Source organism: Quercus suber, unplaced genomic scaffold (genome assembly GCF_002906115.3).
Source record: "Quercus suber isolate HL8 unplaced genomic scaffold, Cork oak 2.0 scaffold_393, whole genome shotgun sequence".
Classification (NCBI taxonomy): domain Eukaryota; kingdom Viridiplantae; phylum Streptophyta; class Magnoliopsida; order Fagales; family Fagaceae; genus Quercus; species Quercus suber.
The window spans coordinates 304,608-317,965 of record NW_027069845.1 but is presented as its reverse complement, the minus strand read 5'-3'; the positions used below and the strand labels follow the sequence as shown (position 1 = coordinate 317,965).

The 13,358-nt window shown below is 32.6% G+C and overlaps 1 protein-coding gene across 10 annotated transcripts; it reads right to left on the bottom strand.

Annotated features, from left to right (window-relative positions):
- Window positions 1–14: 14 nt before the first annotated feature.
- Window positions 15–12,771, bottom strand: LOC112031172 (nudix hydrolase 7). Of its 10 annotated transcripts, none has more exons than XM_024063857.2 (11): window positions 12,055–12,771; window positions 11,768–11,954; window positions 11,582–11,620; window positions 9,537–9,754; window positions 9,387–9,452; window positions 2,183–2,320; window positions 1,669–1,746; window positions 1,545–1,595; window positions 1,400–1,434; window positions 1,183–1,291; window positions 15–343 (listed from the first exon to the last, which is right to left on the bottom strand). In XM_024063857.2, the coding sequence occupies exons 2-11, from the start codon at window positions 11,781–11,783 to the stop codon at window positions 134–136; spliced, it is 960 nt and encodes a 319-aa protein (XP_023919625.1). In that variant the 5' UTR covers window positions 11,784–11,954; window positions 12,055–12,771; the 3' UTR covers window positions 15–133. The 10 variants fall into 10 exon arrangements, with proteins under 10 accessions (XP_023919625.1, XP_065617108.1, XP_065617109.1 ...); XM_065761036.1 differs by having other exon boundaries at window positions 11,768–12,273; window positions 12,587–12,771; XM_065761037.1 differs by having other exon boundaries at window positions 11,768–12,213; window positions 12,587–12,771.
- Between the last annotated feature and the right edge of the window lie 587 nt (window positions 12,772–13,358).

Genomic DNA, 13,358 nt, shown 5'->3' with positions numbered 1-13,358 from the left:
TTTATTCTGTTCTGTCGTAAAGAAATCCACATTTTTAGGTATTACACAATTAAGAATTGTACACTAAGTATGGCATTCTATACAGTATGACTAAAGGGTTTCTATCATGGTATTGTGCACATCAAATATGACTTTATACATTTGATTGTGAAGTGACAAGGTGTTTCATATCTTGACTATTGAAGTAGAGGTAGCTTGTTTCGCCAGAGTCTGTAGTTGTAGCCAATGGAGAAAAACCAGCATAGTTCTTTTCTGACTTTGATAAGCATATTTTGGCAACATAATTGAAGAGCTCTTGTTTTTGGTTAAAAGGTTGGGCCGCATAGTCCTCAATTGGCATCCACTAGAGAATTGGAAAAGAAAAAAATAAACAGAAGAAAACCATGTTACCATATTTCAGTAATTGTAGAAGACCCAATATGAATCCAACTTTCATGATTTTCCATTTACATTAATATTAAGTTATGCCATGTCAAACCAAAATGGGAAAATAGGAGATAAGCCACTTTATTCGTGCTAAACCAAAGGTGCAATAAAGTAGACAGAGGAGGCAAGTTAATATCTTCTGCCACCAAATGCTCATGAATAGTAAGAATTTTCACCTTTAATGGTTTTTAATTGGCTCTAAATGTGTTTCAAGTTTAAACTGAAAAGGCATATTGCATCAAAGATACCTGGATAAGAGGAGGTTTTTTCAAGAACTGGAGATGTGAAATAGTTCATGCTAGCCAGGGTTAAGATTAAGCACAAATGAAGTCATCATAAAAGTACTAAAATCCAACTCGCCTGACTTTCTTAAGAAGCTTCCAATAGGACTATATCAACTAGAACCTGTCTAAGTGCTGGAAAGAACACATTATTCTGATGCTCTAATACTGACACAAGCCTTATCGACACAATTGATTTTCCTCATGTAAATTATTTTCTTTTGTCAAAGACGAACATGAATTAGATTGGATATTATGGTGTTGCATCTGGCTATGATTTTGAAAACTTATTTCAAAGAGTAAACAAGAAGCTAGTATGAATGACAAAATTTAGAAAATTGTTTGCTTATTTCCACAGTGAAGCTTGTCCAATATCGTTTTTTAGCAAAACTAATCCAATTTGATTCTTAAATCCCTAATCCAAGTTTGTGAAAAGTATAACAGCATTTGTGGTATTATTGCATTCGAAAAGTACCTGTGCTGCTTCAATCTCTAAATTTTGCTTCTCAATGTGGAAGGTACGCGGTTTTAACATGCAAATAAAGAGCAAATCTGATTTGCCAAAGAATGACTTGTGGCTTTGCCTATATTGTGTGAGAGGGAGATATAAGAATGGAACCAAAAGTAAAAGGAGATTGAGGAACATGCAAATTATATTGAAAGCAATCAATTTAATAAGGTGATTTTCTTACCTGAATGCTAAAACTTCTAAAAACTCAGTGTCAATCTAAAACAAAATAAAAGCAATGGTCTTAGATTTACATTGTCATGTATAAACCTACATGTATGTAAATATCATACTCATCTGAATCCACAAATTATGTTTTTATTACTTACTCCTGTCTCTTCTTTGACTTCCCTAACTGCAGCTGTGCAAATATCCTCACCCTGTGTATAGAAAATTATCAAAGGTCAGCATTTCCAAAAAATATCTAAAGAATGGCACTCAAGGTATACTCACTTCATCAACAACCCCAGTAGGAAGCTTCCACACGCCTGTTCCTTTGAAATATCCACTATTCTCCTGAACTACAAGCACCTACAATAAGATAAATTCAATTTTTGTAATCAGATATATTGAAACATCACAGCAAGCTCATATTTAATTTTTGGTGTTTAAGAATTGGGATAGTCAAGTCAAAGACACTGGAGCAAGTTGTTTTGCATAAAAGAAACAGCTACATGAAGTATTAACAAAGCATCTTATAAATTATAAAGTTCAAACCCAGTTAATATGATACCCCAGATTTTCTGGATTGGTATTGGACTGAATATAATTGTGGTTGGTTGAGTCTCACATTGGGCATGTATTAAGTTGATTACGAGTAGTCCAATTTTAAACTTGTCAAAGTCCTTTTAAAATATACTATAGAAGTGACTAACACTTTCCTTTGGTTGTGAAAAATGAAGCCAATCATTTGATCCATGCTGTATTCTTTTCTAATAACAACTATCATTATTACTGTTTGACATACCTCTCTCTTGCTATTCATAACAAAAGCACCAACACCCACTCGATGTGAAGCATTTGCAGGAATAGTATCCGCAGTTTTAGGAAGCCAACATACAAGCATTAAATAATCTGGTTCGGCATGGTGATACCGAAATCCTTCCTATAACATGAGCAAATAAGATTATGAAGCATGATTTAGAAAGACTATACACCTATTTTTGGTGCATTTTAATACAAAATTAATAAGTATATGGTTAAATTTCTTATGTTATACCAGTTATTTAGTTTAAATTGGAATGTAAAATAAGGTGTAATAGCTAAGAGTGACTTGTACACTTACTACTAGGACGTTGGGATATAAAAAAAGATTTTTTATTTAATATTATTTATATGAAAAATGCTATGTTCACAATATACAATATTTTCATAACAAATTCTATGTGGCAGGTTGTAATTGATGGGATAGAAAAATAATTTCAGTGGAAAATTTAAATTAGAACAAATAATAACTAACTACCTATGATTTATTGTGAAAATGTTGTGAACGTAATACCTCTTTTATTTATATTTGCAAGTGAATTGTACTTTTTGATTTAGGTCTACTAGTTTCATTTTATTAGGCTATTACTATTTTCATATTTGGAAGTTAGATTATTTTTGTAATAAGACAATTAGGATTTCTTACGCTAATTAAAATTAGGATTTGTACTCCTTTTAGAGATAGTTGATATTTTGATAAATGATAAAAAATAAAAATAAAAATGGCCATTGGTATCTATAGTCAGGTGTATCTTGGGAAATTGCCTCAAATTTCAATTATGACTTGGAAAGTCAATTAAGTTTCCTAGTTGAAGAAGAAAATTTTAATTTCGGTTTCCTTTGTGTGGAAGGAAAGTCTATTCATTGTTAAAGGAGTAATATGTTCCTAATCTAAGAGGAAATGGGAAAAAAAAGTCTTACAAATAGACCATACTACAAAGAATTTAATGGCTTTAGCCCAAGGGTCCTCCCTATGGGGAGAGGGAAAATAGAGTGTGAAATCAAGAGAGAAAAAAGGGTTTTCGACTTGCCGCCTTAGAGGAGATAGCTAAGGAAGAGAGAGCAAAGGGTTGTTGCCATTGAGAAGATGGCCAAGGAAGAGAGACCAAAATGTTATTGCCTTTGTGAGACACAAGGAGAGTGTATGTGAGAGCAAAGAAAGATAAGAGAATTTTTTTTTTAGCCGTGAGACATACACAAGAAATATTGTAATTGATTAAGTAATAGTTAAACAGATTTGGAGTTTCTCTCATGTTTTTTTCCCTTCAAGGAGAAATGGTTTTCTACGTAAATATTTGTACTTTTGTGTGCGATTGCTATTTTGAATTGATAATATAGATAGTAATATTATTTGGGACCCAACAATGGTATCAAAGTTTGGTTGATTTAGTGGATGACTTTTTGTGTGAATTAAGATGAAAGAGAAGGGAATGCTTTGACTAAGGTGGAGTTATCCTAAGAGAAAAGAAGATAGTTGAAGACAATCAATGGAATTTCAGTCAAGGTGTAGATTGTTAGGAAATTGCCTCAAATTCCAATTATGACTTGAAAAGTCAATTAGGTTTCCTAGTTGAAGAAGAAAATTTTAATTTGGGCTTCCTTTGTGTGGAAGGAAAGACTATTCCTTTGTGTGGGATGAAAGTTTATTTCTTATTAAAGAAGTAATGTGTTCCTAGTATTAGAGAGAATATGAAAAGAAATCTTATAAATAGATCATGCTACAAAAATTTGATGGCTTTAGCCCAAAGATCCTCCCTATGAGAAGAGGAAAAATAGAGCGTGAAATCAAGAGAAAAAAAAGGATTTTCGGTTGGGAGTAACCAAGGAGGAGAGAGTAAAGAGTTGCCTCCTTCGAGAATATAGCAAAGGAAGATAAAGCAAAGGGTTGTCGCCTTAGAAGAAATATAGCTAATGAGAAGAGAGCAAAGGGTTGCCGCCTTTGAGGAGATAGCCAAAGAAGAGAGAGCAAAGTGTTGTCGCATTCATAAAATACAAAGAGAATGTATGTGAGAGCAAAAAAAAAAAAAAAAAAAACACAAGAGAGATTCTTCTTTAACCATGACACATACACAAGAAATGTTGTAACGAAATTGATTCAGAGTTTCTTCCATTGTTTTTTCGCTTTCAAGAAGAAATAATTTTTGAAGTAAATATTTGTATTTTTGCATGTGATTGCTATTTGAAGTTGATAATATTAATGATAATATTATTCGGGACCAAACAATGCCAACTCCAATTCAATCCACCAACTCCTAAATCATATTTCTCTATTTTTCTGACTATTCAATTGTTTTGGTTGTCCTAAGCATCGCCATCACTGCAGCCAATCCAAGACTAGAAGAAGAAAAAAAAAATCCATCTAGCTATGTTTCTCAACCCATCAATCCACAATAACCCACACAGAACGAATCTAAAAAAATAAATTAATTAATTAATTTTTTTTTTTTTAAAAGGCCAAAACCCACAAATTTCTGACCCGCCATGACCTACATACAGATCCCGACTACAGTAACCCGAAACACGCACACGCATAAAATCCGCTGCGCATAGATACTGGGACTAAAGCTTCGTTTTGTTGTTGCTAATCCACACGTGACCCTTAACCGTGCCTTCCAGTCTTTTTTTTTTTTTTTTTTTGATAGGGTGCCTTCTAGTCATCAAAAAGAAAAAAAAAAGTTTCAAGTTTTTGGAACCGTGCACTAGAGAAAGCCCAGCCCGCAAATAACCAGTCTAAGTAAGGCCCTCACAAGGCTCAGGTTCTCTTCATAATTCCCATCTTTGGACTTTGCTGGACTCAAATTAATTTCAATAGTTATCTTTAGCTTCTTCACGTTCCTACCAAAAAAAAGATAAAAAAAATTTATTCTCACATATCGTCTCTTTTTCTTTTTCTCTCTTTGCCTCTGTTCTCTCCGTCTCCCTCTTTCTCACAGTGACGGTCTGCCTCGCTTGAGTCACCGTGGCTCGCACTCTTCAAGATCCCCTTGGCCCACCATATCTCGGCTCGCCGAATCCTCTCAAGCGAAACCATCAACGGATGGTTGCTGATACTCAACTCACTCAGCAAGCCTCCACAACGGGTAAAGAAGGTGAGGTTGTCCACCACGATTACAACGACTGAGTTATTTTGTGGTTGTGGGTGTGGGTTGATATGGTCTGGGTTGTAGAATTAGATCTTGGTCGTAGAATCGGATCTAGGTTGTGGGTGGGTTTCGGTGGCCTTGAGTGGTTTTATGGTCGTGGGTGTGAGTTGATTGGGCGGCTTGGGCTTATGGGTGTGGATTGATTGATTTGGTAGTTGGTTGCGGGGCCGGCTCAACATCTTTTTGGGCTTAGGCAGAAAATTTTAAATGGGTATTTTTATAATTAAATATTAATCAAATAATATATATTAAATTTTTTATTTAAATTTTTTTTTATTTTTTGAGATGTAAAATTACTAATTAAATTTTTGTATTTAAATTTTATTAATATTTTTTTTTCAATTGATAATATAGTTAATTTATTTAATTTTTGTTGTGGTATAATAGAATTTAGTTGTTTCAATTTTTTTAAAGTCCTGACTATTTTAAAATTTAAACTTGTATAAATAAAAATTAATTTAATACATAATTTAATAAATTAGTATCACAATAATATAAATGAAATACATATCAAATCATTAATTGATATGATAATTTATAATAATAGATAAAGGGCTAGATAAAAAAAAAAAAAAAAAAAAAAAAAAAGTGCTGGAAGCTGACCAGCCTGTACAGCTATACTCCACTACTCTTAAGTCCTATCATCTTTTGCCTATGGCTAAGTTTTAAACAAAAAAACGTGTCTTACACTCCTACTCCTATCAATTATCATGGCAGAGAAGGTACAAAGAGGGGCAGAAAAGGGTACAAAGTGGGGCAGAAAATCTTTTGCATTTTAGGATAGAATAGGATCTTTTTAATGTATTTTATCAGCCAATAAAAATACTTAAAATTTTTTTAAAATAAAATATATAAATAAATATTATATATATATATATATATTTTTTTTTTTGACAACTTGAAGCTTTTTTTATTTGGGAGCCTTAAGCGATTGCACTACTTGCATCACTTATTGAGTCAGCCCTCGGCCTTGGTTGGTTGTTGTAGGTTGTGCCATGGGTTGAGACCATAGGTTGCTGGGCGTTGATGCCGTGTTGTTGCTGGGTGTGAAATCTTTCTTTGGTGTGCCATCATTGATCGATTTGATGATTGGTTGTGGGTTTGTTGTGGGTGGTGGCTTGGGTGGTGACATTGAGTGGACGGTGGCTGGTGGTGGCCAAGAAGGGTGGGTTGGGTGTTTTTGCTTGGAGAAGAGAGAGACACAGAAAGAGAGAGAAAGAGATGTCTTATGAATAATAAAAAAGAATTATTTATAATAAATATATAATATTTTAATGAAATGGTAAGAAAAATAAAACCTGAGTGTTTTATAAAGTGGAATGTTAAAACTTAAAATAGTTAAATAATGTTTTGAGATACTAAATGCTATATTTCTTGACATGTTTGATGTGAATGCTCTAAGATATACTATTTTAACTTTCACTTTTTACTTCTTTTCAATTTTTTCTTAACCGTCTTAATCAATAGTTGAGATTAAAAGTTACTTTTTACAATTATTAATCTCAACTATTCATAGTAATTACATTAGGTGTAATACCTCTCAATTCATTTTAGAGTATCATGGTAATATTAGAAGTACCTTATTTTGATGGTTGTAAAAATAGTCCTTTGGATTTTGTCAGCTAGAAATATTTGATGAATTAATTCTTTGAGCAAGCAAATTTTGTGGGTAACATAAAAATTGGGTATGCAAAGTTGAAGTTAAAAGAAGGAACACAAATGTTTTGGGAGGATCTCAAATATATGCCCTTTATAAATTATGAATCTCCCATTGCTACCTAAAATATGAAAAAAAAAAAAAAAAAAGCTTTATAATGAATATTTGTCACCTCACTTTCGAACTCCGTATCAACCCCAACCCTATTATGCTAATTTTCAAGATTGAAGTGATAGTATGAGGAAATTGAATAGCCAGCCAACTACATGTTTTGAAGAAAATATGATGAATTCTTATCCCATTTCACGTCCTTAATGCACTATTGAACAATCTACCTTTCGTCAAGACTTCAAAGAATTAAAAGGATTATTTGAAAAGCTCATGAAAGTGTTCAAGACTTGGTTAGGTGAAGAAAGTGAAAACTCAAACTGATGAGATTTTGGTAATGGAGGAACAAGAGGAACCATTGAAGAGTGGCAAGATATAGAAAAGATTCCACAAGAGAATAAAATCTAATGTGAAAGTTGAAGTTGTTGAATATGCTAGTGATCAACTCTCCATAGTGCTCAAAGATCTAACAATTTGGTGAAGTTGAAAGGGTTGATAATATATTGTTTCCAATGGTTCAAGATGAGATTGTGCTTATTCCATACAAGATTTGATGTTTTGTAATACAAGAATTTTCTTTTCTATGTGCTCCTTAAGGTGATCTAGACTTGAAATAAGTGTTACTCGTTAGTGTCCTAATCCTTCAATGCTTTAAAATTCAAGGTCGAGTTTCATCCAACCAAAGGAGAATGATGTGGGAAAGGAAGAAGATTTTATTTAGTATTATATATTTATGTTTGCAAGGAGTTTGTTTTTAGATAAGAAAAAAGAGTTTTTATTAAATAGATTCAATTATATATTTGTGAAAAATATATGCATTTAAATGCTGTTAAAGTAAGTTATATATAGCAGAAAAAATGAATTTTAAAAGAAAGAAAAAGAGACATTGGTATTTTCAATAAATCTTCATAACTTAGTAGGTTTATATATATTTTTTTAAATATCAAGGGGGGCGATTAAGTAAAATTGTATTTAACATAAAGAATTTATTATTAAGGCTGCTTTTAGTTGAATGTAAAATATATTCAGGTGAAAATATTTTTGGAAAAGGAAAATATTTTCAAGTGTTTGGTTACATTCCAAAAAATGCTTTGGAAAATATTTTCTAGTGTTTGGTTGTGTTCTGAAAATGCAATTTTTCTACTAGTTTCTCACATTTTCTCAACCATTTTCTTAGCTTCCAAACAAAATTCATAATAAAAAATTTCAATATATAAACTTAAAACCAACAAAAATAAAAACAAAACATTTGTTAACACCAAAAATTCGGTCAAACGGAGAGAAGGAGAAAGAGAGAGTGATCGACAAGTGAGGAAAAGGGAGAGGTAGATCGAGAAAGAGAGAGATTGGGCATAGGTGGGTCATGTGGATTGGAGCTCATGTGGATCAGAGCTCATGGAGGAGGGATCGGAGCTCTTGGATGTGGATCGGTCTCGCTGGTGCTGGGGTGCTGGTAGGCAATCTCGATGGTGCTTAGAAGAACAAAGCACTCACCGTCGCGTGGAGGGGATGAGGATGGCGATCTGACCGGCACGATTGTGGGTTCAATGGCGTGATCGTGGGTTTGACGGCACGATCTCTCTCTCTCTCTCTCTCTCTCTCTCTCTCTCTCTCTCTCTGTGTTTGCGCGTCTATGAGTCCTTCTTTCTCTCCCTCTTTCTATCTTTGCGAATCCCCAGAAATGGTTTGAAGTGAAAAATAACAACGGAAAATATTTTATGTCCCGTTGCCCTTATTTTACAGTCAACACTGAAAACATTTTCAGTAACAACCAAACACCCACTTTTATAGAAAAGTATTTCCGGAAGTGGTTTGAAGCCAAAACAAATGCACCCTAGAATAGAGGGGGAGGGGAAAAATCAAGGAGGCATGGCCCAGCCTTTCGTTGCATATCATATATAACGAACATGTGTTCAACTTTATACTTTACTAATCACATTTTATCGTGAATTTGTTTGACTTTTCATATAAAATAACTAAAGTTTAATTTTTTTTTAAAATTAAACAAATGGCATATCATAATTAATAGAGCATAAAATGAAAAACAAAAAAGTAGGACAGATAGATGATTTGTATTCTCACGTAATATATACTTAATTATATTTGGGCAAAGAAGGTTATTTCTTTGATTGAGCTTTCAGCTAAGGTGTCAATGTAGAATTATAAAATATACAATGATTTAGTTGGACCATTGTATCTTGGAGGGGACATGCCAACTAGTTTTACATTCTAAGAATGTTCACAAGTCAGTTTATAAACATTGGAAACTTAAAACTTACCTTAACTGCAGCTTCAACAAGATTTACATGTTCGATGGGCAATTTGACCCATACAGCTCTCTTCCCCTGCAAATTACATCCCAACTTCATAAAATTACAGGAGCAGAGCAACTTCATAAAATAAACCGATAAGATTAAAATAATATATACCTGTTGCCTCCAGTGTGACATTGAAGCTCTAAGCAAAGGAGAAAAGACCTCAGAATCCATAGGCTTCTCAATGTTCACTACAACTCCTCCATATAAATCATTTACAGAACTTAGTAGCTCGACTTGTTCAACTCTTTGTTGACACATGACTTGTTTTTCTATTGACATGGAACTTGTTGAAATCGTCCTGTTTCTGACCAAGAATGAAAATCTATCTTCTGAACAAATAACAAAAAAGAAAGGAATCATGCACCTAGTTGTGCTGAAGAGTTCATCCAGCAGTAAACAACTTATCGCAAACGTAGTTGAACAAATATTACCAAATATTGAAAACAATATATAGTCAATTGAAACCTGTTTTACATAATAATGATAATATTAGGCGTGTACCAAATCAACATTAATTTTCAACTTCCTCTTAACAGCGGAATAAGACTTTAATATTTGTACACGATTACACGGTGAATAATGAGTCCCTCACATATTAAGTAAGCACCTACTGCTTTTTGTTTGTTTGTTTTTATTTTTTTTATTTTTTATTTTATGTGGGCACCTACTATTATTAGACTATCTGTGTTAATATATATATATATATATATTTTAAAGAGTTTCAATCTATGACATCCGCTAATAACTCAAAGCCAAAATGCTTTTAATTACGAATTTACGAGAGAGATAGATTCTAAGGCGCACAAAAATATATATATTTTAAGTTTACACATTTTAGATTCAAAGTTCACTACTAATGATATGACCTTTTTGAGTTTTATTTTTATTTTTTTATTTTAGTTTTGTTTGGTGCTAGTTAGACTGTGTTAATAACTTAGTCTTAGTATTTAACTTTATTGTTTAGTATTGAACCTAGTATTAGACATTTAGTAGTGTAAACGTGTAGTTATAGATGTTTTTGCCCTTTGTATTATTTTTTTCTTTTAATTAACTCTTTTTTTTTTTAATTAACTTTACTCTTTTTTTTAATAGCTATAAATGGCTAGTTAATGACAGTGTTATGCTTTGTGCTTTTATATCTATGCACCTAGCACCTAAACATGTAATATTTTTTTAAGGAAACAAATGTTTAAAAAAAAATGGATTGGGTCATGAGTTAGTTGGGTCAAGTTGGCCTGCAAAAAAAAAAAAAAAAAAAAAGGTACATCGTGGGTTGGCCCATATTTTATTGTTCTACAATTTAAATTTTGTTTTAGTTTATTTTTTTATATTATAATTATGTATTATAGTTATAGACATTGTTTCTTTATTTGTAAATATTTTTAAATTATAAATATCTACTAGCAAATTTAAAAAAATAGAAAAAATAATTAAATTTTAAATAAAATCTCTGGATAAATTTTTTATTAGAAATAAAAAAAAACACAAAATTTAGATAAAAATCTCACAAATGAACATTAAAAAAAGTAATATATAGGAGTTAGAAAAATAATGAAATAATACAAGAGAAAAATAACAATGAAAATAATTATAATTATTGGCCAAGCCACATTTAAGGGTAGGGGCCACGATTCCAAAAAAAAAATAAATAAATAAAGACTATTAATTCCTAAAATGCCATTCTTTATGGGTTGTTTTGACTGGCTGCCTCCACTAGTTAGTTAGATAGTTTTTTTTTTTTTCCTAAAATAATTTTTTTTGCGCTATTAATAACAACCGGTAACAATATGTCATATAAAATTTGTTGTGAAAATATGTCATAAAATATGAATTTAACTAATACATGTGAGATAAGTCTAAATCAGAGTTTTTTTTTTTGGTTCAAATGACAACACACACTTGAGCAAATAAGCCTGATTTTTATTTTATTTTTTTTCATATAGCTTTTTTACCTTATTTGTTAGCGCTTTCTACATTATTGTTAATTTATACAACATTCCAAATCCTACTTGAACAAAAAATAATAATAATAATGTCATTCCAAAGGACTTTAAAACTATGGCCTGGGTAATACCCCTTAAAGAAACAGTTTAAAGACAGACATATATATATATATATATATATATTTGAAGGAGCAGAAAGAAGATAAGACTTACCAAGACAAGACGTCTTTGAAATTAGAGGGGCAGGGGCTGCTGCAAATGAAGACGTTTGAAGGGTTTTGTTAGCTAAGAGTAAAAGATATGGATACACCAAGTTGAAGGCCGAGGCTCTTGACCTCTGCATGAGTAATATAGAAAATAAATAATTGTAAACACAAGGTATATGAAACTCAAACTAACATGAATCCGAAGACATCTACCGGTAGCTGATTATATAGTCGGAGCTCGATCAGAAAGAACCCTGATGACAATTTCCCAGCAGCTATGGTTTGGGACTTTGAAGTTTGAATGGATTTTCTCGTGAATTCAAGACACGGTCGCGACCCGCGCTTGAATTGACTTTCAAGTTCTAGGAAAGTCACCAACTCTGGAACCAACCCAATACTTTCGTAATAAATAAATAATTAAATAATTTCTTTCCTCGTAATATATTCTTGTCTTCCTTTTTTTTTTGGTTTTACTTTTACCTTTGAATATTCAATTCAAGCCCAAATTTCTTTCTTTATTAGATAAGGGGCCGGCTCCTCTCCCGTTTTAGTGTCTCATGTTTTCTCCTGTTTTGAAACAGGTAAATGGCACTTGGCATCTACAAACTCTTCAGCAATAAATGCACTGTTCACACCCCACTGCACTTGGCAGTGGATGATAAGGAACCGTCAGAAATCATGCCGGAAATATCACCGGATCTGAGAATCCATAACCATAAGCAGAGCCTCAAGAGAGGGAGAGAACCCATAAGCACAAACAAAGAAAAAATTATATTGATTCTAAAATTAAAGAAACATAAGGGAGAAAATCCACTTCATTTCAATTCAAACCAGACCCATGACAAAAACCCACTGTAGAATGGCATGAGAGAGCTCAGTATCAAACTACCAAGTACGAAATCAACCAAATCCCAACAAAAAAGATGAACAAACCAACAGGTGCAGATCCGAACCAGTTAAACACACACAACCACAACAAGAAATTAGCATTTAGCAGTTAGCTCACACATACAAATACACAAGAAGCCTTTATTGTTCTTCCGCAATCAATCTCTCAGCCCTTTCTTTCCCCCTATCTTGCAGCTCTGTTTGTGATATTTTCTCAGATTCGGTGTATTGGTGTTTGGTGTGTGAGTAGTGGGTTACTGCTGAGGAGCGGGGTAAAAGAGAAATACTCCGAAATGATAATTTCATGGGACCTTGTTTTTATCATTATATTTTATAGACGCCGCGTGTCACTTATCTGTTTTAAAATAGGAGATGCCAAATTGGAGAGGGGCCGGAGCCATTAGATAAAACTATAACTGCACGCACCTTATTTTTGTGGTCATATATGTGGTGTAGTGCAGTTTAGAGTTTAGCCAAAATTATAATCGCACTACACCTCATTTTTGCGGTCATATGTGCGATACTATGTATAAAATGTGGTTTGAAATCGGTATATTTTTCAAATTTTGGATTTTTCCTACTCAACCCAAAACTAATTTTTTCTTTTTTTTGGACCAAGTTTTAAATTATTGAGCTAATTTTTCTTTATTTTGAATTGGCTTTTCTAGTCAACACTTGTTAGGGTTACTAAACCTTTTTTTTTTTTATATATTTGGAAACTAGGGTTATTAAACTATTAATAATATATTTAATATTAAAAATAAATAAATATATTAATATATAGAGAGGGTGCGGTGCGGTGTGGTTTGTGCGGTTTTCTTATTATAAAACCGCAAACCGCACTGCACCATGTGGTGTGGTGCGGTGCGGTGCATTATTACTTGCGATGCGGTGCG

Coding starts and splice junctions, on each gene's coding strand:
- LOC112031172 (XM_024063857.2), bottom strand. Junction 9,755..11,581: donor TTCAAAGACGTCTTGTCTTG/GTAAGTCTTATC, acceptor TTATTTGTTCAG/AAGATAGATTTTCATTCTTG. Junction 1,292..1,399: donor TTAGAAGTTTTAGCATTCAG/GTAAGAAAATCA, acceptor CACACAATATAG/GCAAAGCCACAAGTCATTCT.